This window comes from Camelus bactrianus, chromosome 32 (assembly GCF_048773025.1).
Source record: "Camelus bactrianus isolate YW-2024 breed Bactrian camel chromosome 32, ASM4877302v1, whole genome shotgun sequence".
Taxonomy (NCBI): Eukaryota; Metazoa; Chordata; class Mammalia; order Artiodactyla; family Camelidae; genus Camelus; species Camelus bactrianus.
Genome location: NC_133570.1, coordinates 18,858,427 through 18,877,768, shown reverse-complemented (window position 1 = coordinate 18,877,768; position 19,342 = coordinate 18,858,427). Strand labels below are relative to the sequence as shown.

The 19,342-nt window shown below is 38.3% G+C and overlaps 2 protein-coding genes across 6 annotated transcripts in view; both read left to right on the top strand.

Moving 5' to 3' along the window:
* The window catches only part of CHEK2 (checkpoint kinase 2), a 37,286-nt gene extending 34,461 nt beyond the window's left edge, over positions 1-2,825 (top strand). For all 4 annotated transcript variants that reach the window (XM_010951277.3, XM_074356654.1, XM_074356653.1 and 1 more), the window contains one exon: positions 703-2,825. In XM_010951277.3, coding sequence (XP_010949579.2) covers positions 703-792 — 90 coding nt within the window. In that variant the 3' untranslated portion in view covers positions 793-2,825. The remainder of the gene's footprint in view (positions 1-702) is intronic.
* A 2,504-nt stretch (positions 2,826-5,329) lies between these two features.
* The window catches only part of TTC28 (tetratricopeptide repeat domain 28), a 478,119-nt gene continuing 464,106 nt past the window's right edge, over positions 5,330-19,342 (top strand). For both annotated transcript variants that reach the window (XM_074356732.1, XM_074356731.1), the window contains exon 1: positions 5,330-5,538. In XM_074356732.1, coding sequence (XP_074212833.1) covers positions 5,437-5,538 — 102 coding nt within the window. In that variant the 5' untranslated portion in view covers positions 5,330-5,436. The remainder of the gene's footprint in view (positions 5,539-19,342) is intronic.

Genomic DNA, 19,342 nt, shown 5'->3' with positions numbered 1-19,342 from the left:
TGCTTAACAATTTTTGTAAGAAATAACCTAATAGATACTTTGTTTCACCTTGATCTGCTCCAGTACCTTTAGAAGATTCACTAATGAAAGAGCACAGCTAGGGTTTGTCATTCAAGAAGTCTCCTGCAAGGCAAAGATTAGAAGACTGAATTAGGGGCACAGATTTAAATTTGTTGAAAAATTTTACATTTGGGGGAGTGGTAGCTAATTTATTGCTTATAAATTTATCCCTCTAAAGTTCTTTGTGTCAGTTAATATCTGTTCATTCCTATCCTGCCTTCTTTTAGTAACACGCCTCTTCCTACTGCTCCCTTGAAATTTTATAAGTGGGAAAACAAAGACATGAAAAAGATTGTCTTCCCACAAAAGAGCAAGACTTGAGTGAAAGGTATTGTGGTCCCTTTAAATTTCATAATTTAGGAGAAGACAACCAAGAGAAAGCTGGTTATGCTGCTGGCTTTCAGTATACATCACTGAGTGGTCGGAAGCCACAACGGAGAGAAATGTCAGTTCAATCAGTGTGTCTGAGTCTGGAGGGGTGAGGTAGTGATTCAGATTCAATGAGGACAACCAGTAGTTTTCAGTCCTCGAAGTTTCCCATGAAATGCTTCAAATTTCCTGGAAGCACATTGGGAAACTTTGACCATTGGAAAGAAGCCAAAGGTTTTCTTTGAACACTTCTCCCTTTTCTTTTACTTCTAGTCATCCACAAGTCGAAAGCGGCTCCACGAAGGGGAAGCAGGAGACGCCGACACCACAAAGCGCCTGGCTGTGTGTGCGGCTGTCTCGTGAACACCGGTTGGCCACGAAAGAAATGTGCCTTCTTGAACCGTGCTGTCATTTTGTTTAAATCTGTTGTATATATTTTGTATTTTCATGATGGGAACAATTGCTTTTCCACAATCATTGATACAGAATTCAAAACCTAATGGAACCTGGGCTTCGTGCTTCTGCCTGTAGGTCAGCCCTTACATACCTTCAGTGTGTATGTCTTTGAAGTTGTTATATGCCTTTTGTCTGGTGCTCCACCTTGGCTGTAACCAGGCAGCTTGGTGAGCTGTGTACAGATTCTAAAGGCCACTCAGAAAGTTGCAGGGAAAAGGGCACAGTGAGTCGCAGTGGGGTTTGTAGAGACTGGCTGCCTCCCTCCTCACTAGATGGTAGGTACCTTGGTGCATATACCACGGGCCAGCTTTAGAGTCACATTCTCACCCTCATAGTCCCTGAAACCAAAGGGCCAGATGAGGTGCAAAATTTTAAAACTTCTTGATTTTAGCAAGAGGACCAGGCACATTGACTATGTTATACATAATACCCACTTGAGCCAAACGCTTCAATATTTCTGCAACAAATATCCACAGGAAGAGGACAAGGAAAACTGTAAGTAACCTCTTGTCCCCTCAGGTCAGTCTTTTCTGTCACATGAGTCATAGAGGACTCTACAGTTTCAGAGCTGTTCAGATTTTGGAAATGCAGATAAGGCATGTGAACATGTCATGTTGACCCAATGATGACTGAAGAGGCCCTGTGTAAAGCCCTTTCCTAGGTTGGTCTTGTCTAGTCCTCAGTGATTCTACATGCAAGGTCCTCTGATCACCCTCAGGTTATAGGTGAGGAGCCCAGGCTGAAGGAGTAAAATGACTTATCCACTGTCACCCAGCTAAGAAGTGGCAGAGCTGGGACCCAAACCAGGGCTTTCTGACTCAAATTCATGTTCCTTATCTCCTTAGTCCCATATTCAGTCAGACTCATGGATGTTGACTCACATTGACAAAATTCACGTGAGACTGATGTCTAAATCTTGAGTGCCAGTTTGTTCAATCAGGGTAAGTGGGTACAACCCCATGTGGAAGTTGGGAATAAAGGAACAAAGGCACATTCAAATTACTTCATGGAAAAGGGGATTTGTTTCAACATTACAGATGGCTGAGGATGGGAGCCATCAGGAGTCTAGGCAGATCCAATAGCTGTCTCGTCTTTTTCTGACCCACTGATTTTGCTTCTCTTGTAACTTTGGCTGGTTGATGTGAAGCCACATTGTAGCTTGCTGACCATGCCATGAGTTGAGTGCTTTGGTTCAGATGCCACTAGTGAGCAGCCAGGGTAGGGTGGGGGCACATAGCTGATGCCCCAGGCACTGAGGGTGGTGGTTGGCAATTTCCATTAGAAGGGTGTGCAAGCGAGCATTCTGAGGCTTGGCTGGTCTGCTGAGGGCTAGATGGGGAGTTAGGTGGTTTGCATACTTAAAGGAATGAGGCTGAGATTGCCAAGTTAAATGGGTTTTAGCTCATTTGAATATTTAATGTGAAGGCTGTGGTTTCTTAGGGCATTTTTCCCTCTTGGGGCAGAGTCAGCCAGCCCTTCTCTGTTTCCCAAGTACTTCGTATCAGCTCCCTCTGATTATACCTACTGTGGTAGGGTGAATAATGGTCTCCAAACATGTTCCCAGCTTTATTCCCAGAATTTATGAATATGTTCCTTTACATGGCAAAAGGGACTTTGCAGGTGTAATTAAGTGAAGAATCATGAGATAGGAAGATTATCCCATTTTATCTAGGTGGCCCAATGTCATCACAGTGTTTCTTTTAAGAGGCACAGGAAGAGTCAGAGTCAGAAGAGATGGAGTGGTTTTCTTTGAAAACAGTGGAAGGGGCCACAAGCCAAGGAATACAGGAAGCCACTGGAAGCTGACAAAAAGCAAGGCCCCTCAGAGCCTTCTACAGGAACCAGTCCTTTACGTTACACCTTGACTTTAGCCAAATGAAACTAATCTGACTTCTGACCTGCAGAACTGTAAGAGAATAAATATGTGATGTTTTAAGCCACCCAATTTGTGGTAATTTGTTTCAGCAGCCATAGGAAACCAATATACTCACCAATGGTAGGTGGTCATCAGCTGCCGATTTAGGGCCACCCAGCATCCCTTCCTCTTCCTAATCTCACAGTCCAATTTCCTTTTGGGGGAATTCTTTCCCTATCACATGAAGTCATAGGGGGAGGGGGAGATGATAAATCTCAGTGTCTGCCTGCCCCCCACTATAGAAGCTGGAGGGGTTCCCTAGTCTCCTTCCTTGGTAGAGCTCTTTCCCCTGACTACCCAGCTGCAGTTGGGCAGAGGACTTTTATTAAACATGAGCAAATGATGCTAGGATGGCAGTGTTAGTGGTAGACACAATATTGTGCTAATCTGGGCTCTCTGTACTTCCTGACTTTGGCTTTGGACAAATTACTTCAAATTGCTAAGCTTTTATTTCCTTATCTGTTAAATGGGCACAATAAGAGTACTGAATTAATATGGTGTTTATAAGAATTCAAGAGTGGAAATTTCATTTAAAGTGCCTGGTAAGGAAGGGATCCATCAATGTTGGCTTCCATCATTAAAGGTGGGAGGGTCACATAAGTATCCAGAGGGAGCCATAGAAAGTTCTTTAGCAGGGAAGTAACATCATCTGTTCAGCTTTTTGGGGGCATATAAGATGGGTGGTTAATTGAGATGCCTTTGATAAAACAGATTTGGGGGATGCCAGGCCTGGGTGGGTGGTGGGAGCAGAGGCAGAGGGGCATTACACAGTGACTGAATTAATTGCCATTCCCTTTGGAAGAATGGATGTGTTGCTCTATAGTGGACCTGCTGTGCCTAGATGTTGGTGTAGTGGACAGCTCTTATCTGTATCAATCCTGAACCTGATGCCTCTTGTGGTAATTATAGCCCTATTTTTCTGGGAGAGGCATCCCTTCTTTCACTTGCCCTTACCCCACATCCTTCTGGTGGGGGCTGACCCTGTTCTCTTACTAGAAGGACTCCTTATAGCCAGATCTGGCCAATCTTGTAATTGGCTCAGGCAGATGAATGTGACCCAAATGGGTGCAATGAAAGTCAACTTGAGATTGGCTGGAATTACTGGGATTCAGCTCCTGCTTTTCTAGTCAGATATGACCTAGGAGATGCCCAAGACACTTTGTGGAGAGAAATGCATGAATGAAGGCATCACAGAGGGAAGCAGAGCTGAGAGACTGTATAAAGACTGAGGTTATTTGGAGCACTTGGATCCTGCTATGCCTGAAGTGAGATACTGCCCCTGGACTTTATTCCCTTTATTGTTTTACTCCAGGTGTTTCCCGCCTTCTCCCCTTCTCCAATCACTTGTTTCTGGAAAAGGCCAGACTAATAAATTCAAACATTTACAAACTCCGAGAGACTCTTGCACACTTTTTTTTTTAAGCAGGGAAAACATTCTCTACTGTTGTTTTTGTGCCAAGTTTTGGGTTTTTAGAGAGGTTTGGGGCAGAGAATGGAAAGCAAAGATGTGGGAAGTAACAATCCCTCCAGCCCCAAGGTTGAGTGAACCCCCTCCCAGCTAATTATGCCACAGGATTTGGGAGCAGAGCCCCCGTCATTAAACTTTTTAAGAGTCTTGGAAGGATAGGGCTGGAATTATACCAGTGAAGCTTGGAGAGCTTGGTGTGTACTAGGCATTGTGCTCAGAGACATGTGCCTCATCTCCTGAAAGCTCACCTCAACCCTGTGAGGTATTACTGCCAATCCCCCCATGTAGATTTAGAAATCAAGGCTGGCTCTGTCCTGTTAAAGGTTTCCCAGTGTCCAAGAGGTGGAGGGAGACTTGAACCGAAATGTACCTTTTCAAGAGCCCTTGGTTTTTAACGATAAAACAAAATTACCTAAGAGGTCTTATCACCTGATTACCACTTTGTAAGTACAAGGAGCAGGAGTTGACACTTCATCTGGATTATTTCGCGTCTTCCCAACATGGCTTGTTGGTCGAACCTTCCTAAGAAGGAACAGGCTCCTGGAGACCTGACATTAATCAGGCAAATGTTGGCGGACGTGTGGGACTCGAACTCAGTTTCCCCACTGAGTCTGGCTTTCCCAGGGACGTGTACATTCACCGTGCCACTTAGGCTCGTGCACGTGCTTGCACACCTCCGCGACTAGGATCTCATCCCCTCAGAGGCGTCTTTCCCCCCGCACTTCTTAGGGGTAACTCCGTCCTGGCCCAGACTATCGCCCCAAGCCCAAGTAGGTAAAGCAAGAAAGGCAGCGCCGGGTACGGGCCGCGGGGCCTGGTCGGGCGTCGTCCGTAGTGCGGCAGGAGGCAGCGACCAGCCCAGAACGGCGAGCGCTCGAGCCGGGCCGGACGGGTGCGGAGGGGGTGGGCGCGACGCTGGGAACAGCGGCGGGCTCTGGAGGGCGCGAGGCGGGGCGCGCGGGGAGGGGGTCGGCGCGTGCGCGCTTGCGCGGTCGGAGGGACCCGCGGAGGCGCGCAGGGAGCGTGCGCGGCGCGTGCGCGGCGGGGGGGTGGTGTGGGTTGCCGCGGCGGCGCGCAGCACGGCGGGAACATGGCGCGCGGGGCCGGCGCGCGCGCCTAGCTGGCGGGACCGTTAGCTCGAGGCAGACGCAGCCCGGGCCCCGCGGGGATGGAGCAGTCACCGCCGCCGGCGCCCGAGCCCACCCCAGGGCCGACCCCGTCACGGAGCCGCAGGCGGCGTGAGTCTGAGTCGCCGCCGGCGCCGGCGCCGGTGAGTGCGTGAGGGGCGCGGGCCGGGAGACTTTCTTTGTGAAACTCCGTCGGTGCGAGCCGGGCCGGGCCGGGCCTCGGCGTCTGACGAGCACCCTGAGGCGAACCCGTCCCGCTGTCCGCGTTCGAGCCGTGCCTCGCGCCGCTCGGCGGCGGGACCCAGTCTGCCGCCTGCCCTCCTCAGTTTCCGCGGGAGTGTGTGCGCGCGTGACTGGGGCGTGGGGGGGTATACAGTCGGCGCCTAATGTGCGCGGTGCCTCCTCTTCGCCTCAGCCCACGGGAGAGGTAGACGGCTGCCACTGGGCGACAGGTGTCGGCCCAGCCCCCGGAGGCTCAGGTGCAGACAGCCCCAGGTAGAAAGAATCTGAGGAGTGAGCTGTCCGTCCTCGGAAGGAAGCAAATCTGTGGATGTCTCAGCACAGTGATTCTGGAATGCTTTACACCCACCTCAAATTCGTGGTGTGTTAGGGGTGTCTGTCAGGGTGAAGGATGCTGAGCGAACTGGACTTTGGAGGTGTGGCTCCCGCTGGATGAAATGGGTTGTTCCTGAGCACTGGACTCCCCCAAACAGCCAGGGTGTAGAAATAATCTGGAGCGCTTGGGGAAAATACAGGCGTCACAACTCACCCTGGGCCCACGGACTCGGACTCTCCGAGGTAGAGGAGCAGATTTTGACTTTTTAACAAGCTCATCATTTGTTATGATCAGGCCAATTTGACAAACACTGTTTTAGCATAAGCTTCCTGCGAGCAGGAACCTGGTCTGCTTGTAGCTCACCGTGGCATCTTGGTACCAGGTGCAGTGCTTGGCACGTGGTAGATGGTCAGTAAATATTTATAGGAAGGCCAAATAACCTAGGGAGTTTCCAAAATAGGAGTTCTGCAGGTATTTTCAGGAGCTTTTTGATATTAATATCTGTCAGATTTACTGTACAGTGTGATTTTTCTCAGGTCCCAACTTAATTGTTGTGACTTTATAAATGCCATGTTTTCAGTATGTTGTAGGCAAAAGCAGGCTATACATAGATTAGTATAAACCATCAACTATGTATATCCTGGCTAGGTTAAAATTAATTCTAAAACAAAATTCTGAATTTAAAAAAATGCATGTTTCTTTCTCTTTGTCATTTGGGAACACAAGGTTTATAGAATTTTATTCCTTTGAGGCAGGTAAATATTTACATTTTCATCAAAGCAAATCTGAATTACTGTTTACTCAGAAAAGTTGGCAATTTGCTTAAACCTCTGAGTATTTGTAATCTTTATGTGATATTTTGAAACTGAAATTTATGTTTAGTTCAGAGTCGGTGCTAATGTAGAATTGTTTGAAAGTTATTTATTTCAGGGACACTTTTTTTCATGTTTTAAAAATTTCAATAGTTGAATTAGTTTCAGTAGTTTTTGTTGTTCATGGACAAAATATGAATGTATAAGGAGATAAGATTTTGGAAGTTGAGATTGCATCTAAAGAAAAATGGAAAAATTAGATGCTCTTTTTTCTTTTGTTCCTTCTTGTTTTATTCTTGTAGTTTATAGGATGCCTTTTAAAAAATTCCTTCTTTCAGTTGAGCTTCAATTGACAGATAATGTATTAGTTTCAGGTGTGCAACATAATGATTTGATATATTGCAAAACAATCATAGAGTAAGTCTAGTTAACATCCATCTCCATACGTAGTTACAATTTTTTTTAAAGATCTCTAGCAACTGTCAAATACACAATGCAGTTTTATTAACTATAGTCACCATGACTTTTTCTACTACATATCTTTGGGAAAAAAACAGCTTTGTTGAGATATAATTGATCTTACAAAATATAGCCTTTGTCACTGGCTTCTTTGACTTAACACAGTGTTTTTTAGGTTCATCCATGTTGTACATGTTATCAGTGCTTTATTCCTTTTTATGGCCAAGTAATATTTAATTGAACAGATATACCACATTTTATCTTTTAATGCATTGATAGTTATGGATTTCCCCCCACCCCCCAACTTTTTGGTTATAATGAACAGTCCTACTATGAACATTTGTGTACAAGTTTTAGTGTGGACATTATGTTTTTATTTCTCCTAGGCATATCCCAGTTTCTGGGTTATATGGTAACTCTATTTTATCCTTTTGAGGAGTTGAAAAAACTGTTTCCTAAAGCACTACATTATTCTGCATTCCCACCAGCAGTTTATGAGAGTTTTACAATCATGCCAGTACTTGTCTGTCTTTTTAACTTTAGCCATCTAAGTAGGTGTTAAATGGTATCTTATTGCAATTTTGTTTTACATTTCCTTCTTGACTAATGAAACTGGGCATTTTTTTTTTTTGTCCCTGTTGACCATTTCTGTATCTTTGGAGAAATATCTATTTAAAGGCTTTGTCCATTTTGGGGGTCCAAGTTTTAATTGGTTATTTGTCTTACTGAATTGTAGGAGTTCTTTAAATATTCTGGATACTAAGTCAGATATATGATTTGCAAATATTTTCTCCCATTCTGTAGACTGTCTTTTCACTTTTTTGATAGTGTCCTTTGTTGCAAAAAAAGTTTTAATTGTGATGAAGTCCAATTATCTATTTTTCTTTTGCTCATGCTCTTGGTGTCATATCTCAGAATCCATCGCCAAATCCAAGGTTGTAAAGGTTTACCCCTATGTTTTCTTCTGAGAGTTCTATGTTTTTAATCTTTATATTTAGGTTGTTAATCCATTTTGAGGTAATTTTTGTGTATTGTGTAAGGCAGTGGTCCAAATTTATTCTTTTGCATATGGTGATCCAGTTGTCCCAGCACTATATATTGAAAAGACTGTTCTTATCCCATAGAATGTTCTTTGCACCCTTATTGAAAATCAACTGACTATATGTTAGTTTTAATTTCTGGACTCTCAGTTTTATTCTACTGTCTATCCTTATGCCAGTACTATACTATTTGGTTACAGTAGCTTTGTAATAGATTTTGAAATTAAGTGTAAGTCCTATAACTTTATTCTTCTTTTTCAAGACTGTTTTGACTTTTCTGGGTCCCTTACATATGGATTTTAGGATCAGTTTATCAATTTCTGCCAAGGAGTAGCTGGAATTTTTATAAGGATTGTGTTTAATATGTCCTTTCAGTGATGTTTTGTAGTTTCCAGGTTCAAGTCTTACCTTTCTTCCAAAAATTTATTCCTGAGTATTCATTTATTTGATTTGGTGCTATTGTACATGAAACTGTTTTTAATGTTTTGTTTTACATCGTTGTTGTTCATCACTAGTTCATTCTAGTGCATAGGAGAAATACAGTTGAGTTTTGGATATATCTTTTAATCACTATTTAGTGGTAGTCTGTTCAGTTTTCAATTTCAAATCTTTCCCTGCAAATAGTGAGGAAGAATGGTCTTTGAAAGCTCAAGTGTGGATGCAGATCTAGATTCATATCTCTAAGTTTTTGTTCTGCTACTTACTAATTGTATGAGTTTTTGCCAACTTTTAACTGCTATACATCTCCGTATTCTCAAAAGTATAATGGGGTAGCAGTATCTTTCTCAAAGTATTGTTAAATAAACCAGAATGTGGAGGAGGGGGAGGGTTTAGCTCAGGGGTAGAGTGTGTGCTTAGCATGCGTGAGGTACTGGGTTCAATCCCCAGGACCTCCATCAAAATAAAGAAATAATTAAATAAACTTAATCACTCCACCCCCCAAAAAAGAGAATTTAGGTAGGTGTTCAGAACAATGCCTTGGTAGGGATTTGCTACTTGTTGTTTATCTTCTTTTCAATAATTAATTCTATGTAAAAGCATGCCAAAAAGCAAACAAAACTACTAAACCAGAAAACCAAAACAAAATTAAAAACCCTTTCCCCCAAAACCCCAACCCTTCCCAAATAAATAAACGTAAAATGACAGGGAAAAAGCAAACAAACAAGCACAAAAACCCACAAAGGGAAAACCGCAAACAAAACCCTCAAACCTCTTCCTGTCCTCATCACTTTTCTGTGACCCAGAAAATCCCTGTGAGTGCTTGAGGAACAGTGAAAGGCAAAAGTTTCTCACATCACACAGTTGTATTATAAAAGCCTGCTAAATCTAGGCTGCTGTAGATGATATTTGACAATGTATTTGTAAGTATTACTAAAAATAATAAAAGTGTAACTGAAAGCTGTTTGCTTTTACCCCATAGTTTTTATTAATGTGCTATTATTTTAGTACTTATTTCTCCTAAAAGCAGAAGCAACATTTTTTCATTAAATTTGATGGTTACAGTTATCACTTCTTTTGATTGATTGCTATTTTTAAAAAAAACTCTTAGAGACGAAGTGTGATGTTTGAACTGAAATTTAATAGTACTTTTGATGTCTCTTCAGTTGCTGGAATATATTGTTATTTTGTCCGGGAAGAAACCAGAGACAATATAAACCAAATATGACGCTTGGAACATATGTTCATTGAATGTTACTCTGAATCAAAGAAAATAATTATTTACACTGTAAATATTATTTTAACAATAAAAACTTACCTTCAAAAATCACAGTTATAATTAAATTTATAATCCACAAGTCCAGATTGATAGCTCATAGACATTTCTATGAGAATATTTTAAATCAAAGTTGGTGTTTGTTTTTTTAAAATGCTTTTATTATTACAAAAGCTGCATGTGTCCATTGTACAAAATTATAATATACAAGATAAGCAAAAATACCCCCATAGCATTACAAATACAGTGATTACTACTATTAATATCTTAATATATATCTTCTTGGAACTTTTTCTGTGCATCTTTCTGTATTATAGTATTTGCACACATACACACAAGTGTTTGTAGGTGTTTTAACTAAAATAAGAGAACACTGCACAAAATGTCTTTAATTTTTATTATATTTTATTATATTTAAAATCAGCTTTATTTAGGTATAATTCATGTAAAATAAAATTTATCAACTTTAAATGTATAGCTTTGAGTTCTGACAAATATATATAGTTATATAATCACCATCACAGTAAAAGTAATAGAAGACTGACTGTTCCTTTTTATTACTGAGTACTACTCCAATGTATGTGTCCTACAACTTGCTAACCATTCACCAGTTGATGAACATTTGGGTTGTTTCCAGTTTTTAGTGATTGTGAATAGAGTGGCTATGAACATTCACATCTAAGTCTTTGTGTGTTTCATAATACAGACATCCACACACATATGTATGTGTGTGTGTATACATATGTGTTTTTTCTTTTCTGGTAAATATTTATGAGTGGGGTTGCTGGAATGTATGGTGAACATATATACGTTGTGAAGCTTTTTTCAGTCAGTGATTTCCATCCCCCCGCCTTTTCATTTAAGTAAATTTTCCTCTTATTAAATTCTCAGACAGTATCTAGTATTATTCTTACATATTCCAAATGTTCTTTAAAGCTGTTATGTCAAAGTCAGTATCTAATCCAGGACCAGGACTTAATTAATATTCTTATGTCTCTTAATCTAGCATGACCCCTTTTTTCATGACACAGAATCATTGAAGAAACCTAACCAGTTGTTCTGCAGTTGTCCTCTGGATTTGTCTGGTGGTTTCCATGTGGTGTCATTTATCTTGTTCCTTTATTTCCTGTAAACTACAGGCTGTACAGAAAGATTTGATGGATCCAAGTTAAATATTTTTGGCTAGAATTACATAATCGGTAATGTCTACTTAATGTTGCAATATAAGGCTCATTTTATCATTAGTATTTTCTTGCTGTTGAGAAATGGAAAACAGTGATAATATCCTTCTATTCTTTAACTAGAGGTTAGCGACTAGTCCCTCTTACTAGAGATCAAAAGTAGTGTTGGGAGATTGAAAAGGCAGTAACTGTAACTAGAGAGTAGAACAGAGAAAGGGGGGAAGCAGATGTCATAGTATGGCTCTAATTACTCTCACAGTGACCACTACCAAAAACCCCTTTTCATCTCATGGCTACATTACCTCTAGGAGAGGAAATTTCAGTCTGAAGAACATGCATTATTTAATAATTAATAGTGCAAAGTTAACTTGAAGCAATCTGAAATGTGAATGGTTGAGATTCTAGCTGACAAATGATGATTTATAATGAGGATGTAGTACTATTTTGTGGATAAAGAACAGGATTGCTAACAAATAGCTGGTGGTCTAAGTAACACAGCTAACCTGACTCTGTGTTGTGGTTTTGCAAGATTTAAAAAAGTTTAGCTGGAACTGTTAAATATGGAAAGTTATTGTATGTGATTTCCCTTTTCATGATTACATATTTGGTATTTCCATGCTATCACTGGCTAAGCTTGCCATAGTGGACTTTCAGAAATTTCCATACTAGTGTTTCAAATTACTGTGGACTTAGTTCAGAAAATAATAGGTAAGGTTTTTTTTTTTTTTTTAATTACTATTCTTTGCACTTGCAGAATTGCATTAAGAATATCACTTTGATGAAGATGAAACTTACTAAGATTATTATTTTCTTCTGTCAGTCATCATAAAAGGAAAATCAAATTAACCTTAATATTTAGCTTTTGCCAAAAAATGCATATAGAAATACATTGGTGCTCATTTTTAGATTATAGACACAAGAAAAAATAGTTTTTGAAGGTGAGGAGGAGAAAGTCATGATAGAATAGGTTAAAAGACAAAGACATACTGGGAAAGAATCAATCAAATAAATAGAAAGTAGAAGCAAGTGGAGATGGGAGAAGGAAAGAGGGTAATTATTAGATATAAAAAACAAACATTCTAGAAATTATTATTGGGATCTCTGTGTGACTATTCTTTTGTGATTGAATTCTGCAGCATCAAGTAAAGCTGAAATGGATTCAGTTCTTTGGGGCTGAAGGTATTTTTCTTGGTTGTTTTATTTTAGCAGTTGGACTGGCCAGTTTAAGGAATGTAGTTTTAAAATAAAAATAAGTCTAATCTTGATATCCTATGTTCATGGTCCAAAAGACTTAACAGTGTTAATATGACAGTACTCCCCCAAATGATGTGCAGGTTAAGCACAGTTCCTATCAAAATCCCATCTGCCTTTTTTTTTGCAGAAATCGACAAGAATTTCCATATGGAAATGCAGAGTACCCAGAATAGCTAAGGCAATCTTGAAAAAGAACAAACTTAGAGGACTCAGAATTCCCAATTTCAAAATCTACTGTAAAGTGACAGTAATCAAGACAGTGAGGTACTAGCATAATAATAATAAAGTAGACCAGTGGAATTGAGAATCCGGAAATAAACCCTCACACTTATTGTCATTTGATTCTCAACAATGATGTGAAGACCATTCAATGGGGGAAAGAATAGTCTTTTCAATGAATGTTGCTGGACAATGGACAACTGGATACCAACGTGCAAAAGGATGAATTTCGACCCTTACCTCATACTATAAACAGGAATCAACTCAAAGTGAATTGAAAAACTTAAATGTAAGAGCAAAAACAGTAAAACTCTTATCAAAAAGCACAGGCCCAAACTTTGTAACCTTGGGTTAAGCAATGATTTCTTAAATATAATACCAAAAACACAGGTAAGAAAGGAAAAAGTAGATAAACTGGACTTTATAAAAATGAAAAATGTTTATGTGTTAAAAGACAGCTGCCAGAAAGTGAAAAGAAATCTCACATAATGGAAGAAAATATTTGCAAATCATATATCTGATAAGGGACTTGTGTTGGTAATATATAAAGAACTCTTATAACTTAATGATAAAAAGACAAAATGTAATTAAGAAATGGACAAAGTATTTGAACAGAAATTTCTCAAGAATGCATACAAATGGCTAACAAGCATATGAAAAAATATGCAAAATCATTAGTCATCAGGGAAATGCAAATCAAACCACAATGAAATACCACTTCATGCCTAGTAGGATGGCTAAAGTGAAAAAGACAATAACAAGCATTGACAAGGATATCAAGAAACTGGAGCTCTTGTATACTGCTAGGAAGAATGTAAAGTGGTGCAACCATTTTTTTATTGAGTTATAGTCATTTTACAATGTTGTGTCAAATTCCAGTGTAGAGCACAATTTTTCAGTTATACATGGGTGCAACCATTTTTGAAGACTATTTGGTGACTCTTCAGAATGCTAAACATAGAGCTGCCATGTGGCATAGTGATTCTACTCCTAGGCATATACCCGAGAGAAATAAAAGTATTTGTCCACACAAAAACTTGTACATGAATGTTCATAGCAGCATTATTCATAATAGGAAAAAAGTGGAAACAATCCATAAGTGCATCAACTAAGTGTTAAGTGGATAAACAAAGTGGTATATTCATACAAAGGAATATTATTCAGCCATAAAAAGAACTAATATATGATACAATATAAATGAACCTTGAAACCATTGTTCTGATTAAAAGAAACTACTCATGAAAGATCACATATTGTATGATTCCATTTATGTGAAGTATTCAGCATAGGCAAATCCATGGAGACAAAAAATGGATTATTTGCTAGGTACTTGGGGTAGGAGTGGGAAGGTGCTCCTAATTGGTATGGAGTTTCTTTTTGGGGTGATGGGAATATTAAAATTGTGGTAATGGCTTTCAAACTGAATAAATCAAAAACTGTGGAACTGTATCCTTTAAATGGATGAATTATATGGTATGTGAAATATATCTCATTGGAGGTGTTAAAAAAAAAAGGTTAACTAGGAAAAAAAAAAAAGAATGTACAATCTTTTAAAACGCCATTAAAGATACTCTCTTTAAACCTTCATTTGCCCTACTCCCATTTTTGTTTTCACTAGTACATGTTAAAGTGAGCAGGCTTATACTGGTCATCAAAGGTGGTCCTGTCATCTGAGGCTGTCCTGCCGAATGACAAGCTAAATCCAGAGGTTAAAATAGTTAAAATAGAGTATATATATAAAAATAATTTTGAGTATATGGAGAAGTATAGATTGAATCCAAATAAACCCATATATTCTCTCATTACTTTGATTTCATAATCATCAACATTTTCCCAATAATTGCATTTTGAGAAATAGTTAAGACTTGTAGTATCTGTCTTTACATTTTCTAACATTAAGAAAATATTCACTAAGCATTTATATAGAGAACACCTGAAATTAAGATGAATGAGAAAGTCTCTGTGAATTAAAAAAGTTATGTAAACATGTTAAAATGTCTGAACTTTCTTTGAAATAATCAGGTGTTTTAAGTGACAACATTTTTAGTGCAGGCATGTTAACCTTCATGTGCTTGTGAGATTATTGTGCCAAATTGTGGAGCAGAGGAAACTGTCAACTCCATAAGACTTACCCTGTGACCTTCCTCTACTAAGAGCTTGGTTTCCTGAAACTTTGTTTGTACAATTTGATATTGAAATGTATATATTTAATAAGGTCAAGCACTTCGGTTGGGATAGGACCTTTTATTTTGGAATTAACTGGTCATTCTCATTCCGCTCTCAAGAATCTGCCTGCTACTAATAAGATTTTGGAATTCGGGCATCTTTATTGGACATTTGTCCTGTGTATACTTTCTTGTCCTTGGGAAAAGTATTTTGCAGCAGATTGCACAATTTCCTGAGAGGATACAAAAACACTGCCACAGTTGCTTTTGCTCTATACATAATATTTTTGTGTAGAGTGCTGTCTTGGATCCTTATGGTTTTAGCTTATGTAGAAAGAGGATTTTTGAAAGTTGCTCCACTGTCAGATAATGCTCTTGTTAAGTTAATTGATTCCTACTCTCCACAAAGATTTATGAAAACCATTTATAAAAATTGTTCACAAATTGGCAATACATTCCAAGTATATTTCATAAATTAAATTTTCATTTGGTATATTTAGAAGAATCATGTAAATTATAGAGTCCTTGTGTGTAGGTAGTGTTCCTTTCATAAGTATAGAATCTGTTGGTTTCAGATTATTACCACTAACATATTGTGCTTACTATGTGTTAGGCACTATTCTATGTCCTTTAAATAAATTAACTCATTTAATCCTCACAACTACCTTATGAGGTAGTTACTGTTGTTATCCCTGTTTTACACATGAGAAAACTTAGGTACAGAGGAGTTATTAAGTAGTAACTTGTTGAAGATCCACAGCTAGGAAGCTGAGTTGCTCTAGATTCTAATTTAGTAGCCTGTCTCTGGTGTCTCCGTTCTTAACCATTATGCTTAGACTATCTTTGATTTGAATGATCATTAAGCAAATAGTGATCAGTTATAACTATCTTCTGCTACTCAATGTTAGAATTATTGCAGAACAGCAATATAGGATTTCCCTTAGATATTTTGTTAAAACCTAGTTTTTATTGTGGGTTATGTTGGCACAGTATTCCAGAATTTGAATCTCTATGATGAAGATAGAGCAAAGGAATGAGTACTTGATACTAAGTTTATTCTTGCATTTTATTATCTAGTAACTTTTTTGTTGGTCAAAAGGTAAAATTAGCTATAATGTAAGCAGTTTATTTTCTTAAGTATTTAAATTTATAAAACTGTTACTAGACTAATACTTATGCAGTACCTGACATAAATATTTCTTAAATGAATGATGGGAATTAAGCCATAGAATGAAGAAAACTTAAGCAGAATGAGTCTATATGAAAATGATAGTTTTTAAGATAGTAAAGGAATGATTCTAATTTCATATGCATCTCTGAAATAAAGGGAATTATAAAATATTTGTTAACTGGAAACAAAGTGTAATTAGTACTGTAAGTTGTTTGTTGATTCAGAATTTTAGTCCAAGGCCAGGTTTGTGAAATAAATGTACAATTATAGTTTTCAGAAAGAAATTTTGTTGTTAAAAAATGGATTTCAGAAATTTATTCATTTGTGTGTTTCTCATTTGAATTTCCTGTGGGGCTAAAATGTAGGTATTTACTTAATAAATATTAATTTTTGAACTTACTCCTTATTCTTGAAGGAAAGAATTGAAATAGTTGAATGGAGATATTTTTACACTGCTATGTTTTAAGATACGTCTTTTTGTGAACTCAAGTATTTAGAGAAGGAAAGATTTAAAATTTATATCCTTTGTGAGATGGGTTGTAAACAATTTAGCAGGTATAGAGAAATATGATTATTCTACTTTAGAGTACATATTCTAGTTGAAGTTGGAAGAATTAAAATTAATTCATGTATTTACTAGTTAAAAAAAAATTTCAAATGTGGTTGGTTTCCCACCATTGTCATGTCATTTGATTGATTTTACAGAGGGAGTTGTGAAAGTGAATTTGTATCAATTTAGCTGAAATATTTAAAACTTTTTGTTTCTCCTTGTGTATTTCATCACTTTTTGTGCATAATGACTTTAGATGCAGCAGTATTTTAACATTGGCTTTTGAAAATCTTGAATCCTTAATCGTGACACTAAAATCACATATCATTATGTTTAACAATACCACAGAAAGTAAAAAATACATTTATTAAATTTCCACTTACACAAAGTTTATATGTAAGACTTTTATTATTTACTATTAAAGATCATAAACTCTTTTAAAACCTATATTCTCAGCCCAAGATATTTTTAAGCTTCAGTAAATAGAAACAATGATTTATAAAATAAATTGGTGTATCTACCAGAATTACCTTACTTCCAGTTTCTGAATGGGACAGTAGTGAAGGTAGTAGTTTCATTTTGCAGTGTGGAAGATTATTTCATTGCCTTATTTTCTACTTATTTTATCCTGTGTGTGTTGTCAGGTCGGATGTTATCAACAGAGTCTTGAAAAATTACTCCATGTGTGAGGAAATTATTTCCCGTTTGGCTGAAAATTCAGATATGAACTTTAAAAAGTATGTAAGCAAGTTGTGTTTAAGTGTTGCCCTTCAAAGGCTGCCTTAAATTTTAAGAGTCATGTCTCATGGCATTGTAGCATATGTAATGGTCAAAAGCATGAGATCTGCACCTTATTGTCCCATCTATAAAGTGAGAATACTACCATTGTCTGCTTCACAGGGTTGTTGTCAGGATTAAATGAATTAATACATATGTACTATTTAAAACAGTTCTGAGCTTGTAGTGAGTGCTAAATAAATGCTAGATGTGGTTTTTATTGTTATTATTTGCTACTTTTGACTTAAATTGACTGCCAAATATTTTTCCAGCAAGGATGGGTTTATTTGGGATCAGCAGAGAGTTGCAGTTTGGGGTCTGCAACCATGGTGAGCATGCATGGAAAGGGAAGGAGAACAGTTTTAAAGAGAGGAAAAGGAAATTGGGAGGGCCGTAGTAAATGAAGAGTCCATGGCTTTTCATTGGCTGAGTCCTTGCCAGGAAAGAAGAGGAGTCTTTCTTCTTCCTGTTGGGCTCTGCTGTCGTTGCAGGGCATGGGAGCTATCCTTTCTTTCTTGTCTCCCAACTGTATTTAACTGAGGTTTCTGTTTATCTATTTGTTTTTTTACATTTCTCCTTTTTGATCAAGATCTTTCTCTGAAAGCATCACTTATCATGAGTCAGGTTTTCTAATTTGAGTGGATTTTGTCCTTTAGTGCCAGGAAGGACATTTCCTGGGTGTAGTAGCTCATGTTGGAGGGAAAGTGCACAGATTGGAAACTTAATGAGGTCATATTTGAGTAACAAGGAGGGTGGGAGGGAGAACTCTCAGGCACTTTTTATCTAAAGTCCATGTGTTATTAGGATCATAGACACTGGAGATCATCTGAAGCACTATGTCATCATCAGCAGTTTGGCGACAAACTTCCAATGGTCCTGGTCCAGGTATTCTTGGGAAAGCTGTCTCATCAGATGTTCTCTGCTTCAATTTCAGGAAATCTTTACTGTCAGGTCATCAGAGGATGTGTAGGTCCAGTCAAGGTTTGGTGCTGTCTTTAGATGTGTCATGTGAATCCAGGAGTCTGTTCCTTGGAGTTTAGTTGTAAAAGGGTTGGTTAGCAGTACCTGATAAGGGCCTTTCCATGAGGTTGGAGAGTGCTCTTCTGGAGGTGTCTTTTCCAGTAAGCAAAATCTCCAGATTTCAAGATGTGATGCATAGGTTTTCGTCTCCTCAGAGTGCACTATGAAAAGATTGCTCTATCAAAGCATGGTTATTTTTAACAGAAACAATTAAACTTTTGCAGTATTGGAGTATCTCTCTTTTTATCAGTTGTGGGTCAAAAGAAGCAGTAGCCAAGTGCATTAGGCAACCTGTGACTATCTCAAAAGCTGAGCATTTATGAATTCCAAAAGGGGTGGATTTAAGATTTAGAAGGACCAATGGCAATGCTTTTGGCAAGGTATTTGGAAAGCCTCTACAAATTTTTCCAGTTGAGTCTTTTTTTCCCCCTAAGGACACAAGAAATTTTGTTTATTTATTACGAGGAGGATTGTTATATCATTTTTTAATTGAAGTATAGCTGATTTACACTATTGTGTTAGTTTCAGGTGTACAGCAAAGTGATTCAGTTATACATACTCACATATACATATATGTATTCTTTTTCGGTCTCTTCCATTATAGGTTATTACAAGATATTGAATATAGTTCCCTGTGTTATACAGTAGATCCTTGTTGTTCATCTATTTTATATATAGTAGAGTGTATATGTTAATCCCAAATGCCTCATTTATCCTCCCCACCCCATTGAGTCTTAATGTTGTTAGTGCATTTGACTAAACCAGAGGATTGAAGGTAGTAAGCACAGTGAAAGTATAGTAAAATCAGCCAAACTGCACAGACTTGTCAAAGTACCTGGCCACTAAAATGAGTTCCTCGATCACTGTGACATGAAGTTTGAGAGGAGCTCCCCAGGTAAGGATAATTTTTTCCAAAGTGTCTTTTTAACCATAGAGGAGGCAGTAGCCTGTCTGAAAGGGTAGGCTTCAGTCCAGTGTGAAAACAAACAGGCCATGACTAGAACATATTTATATTCATGAGACAGAGGA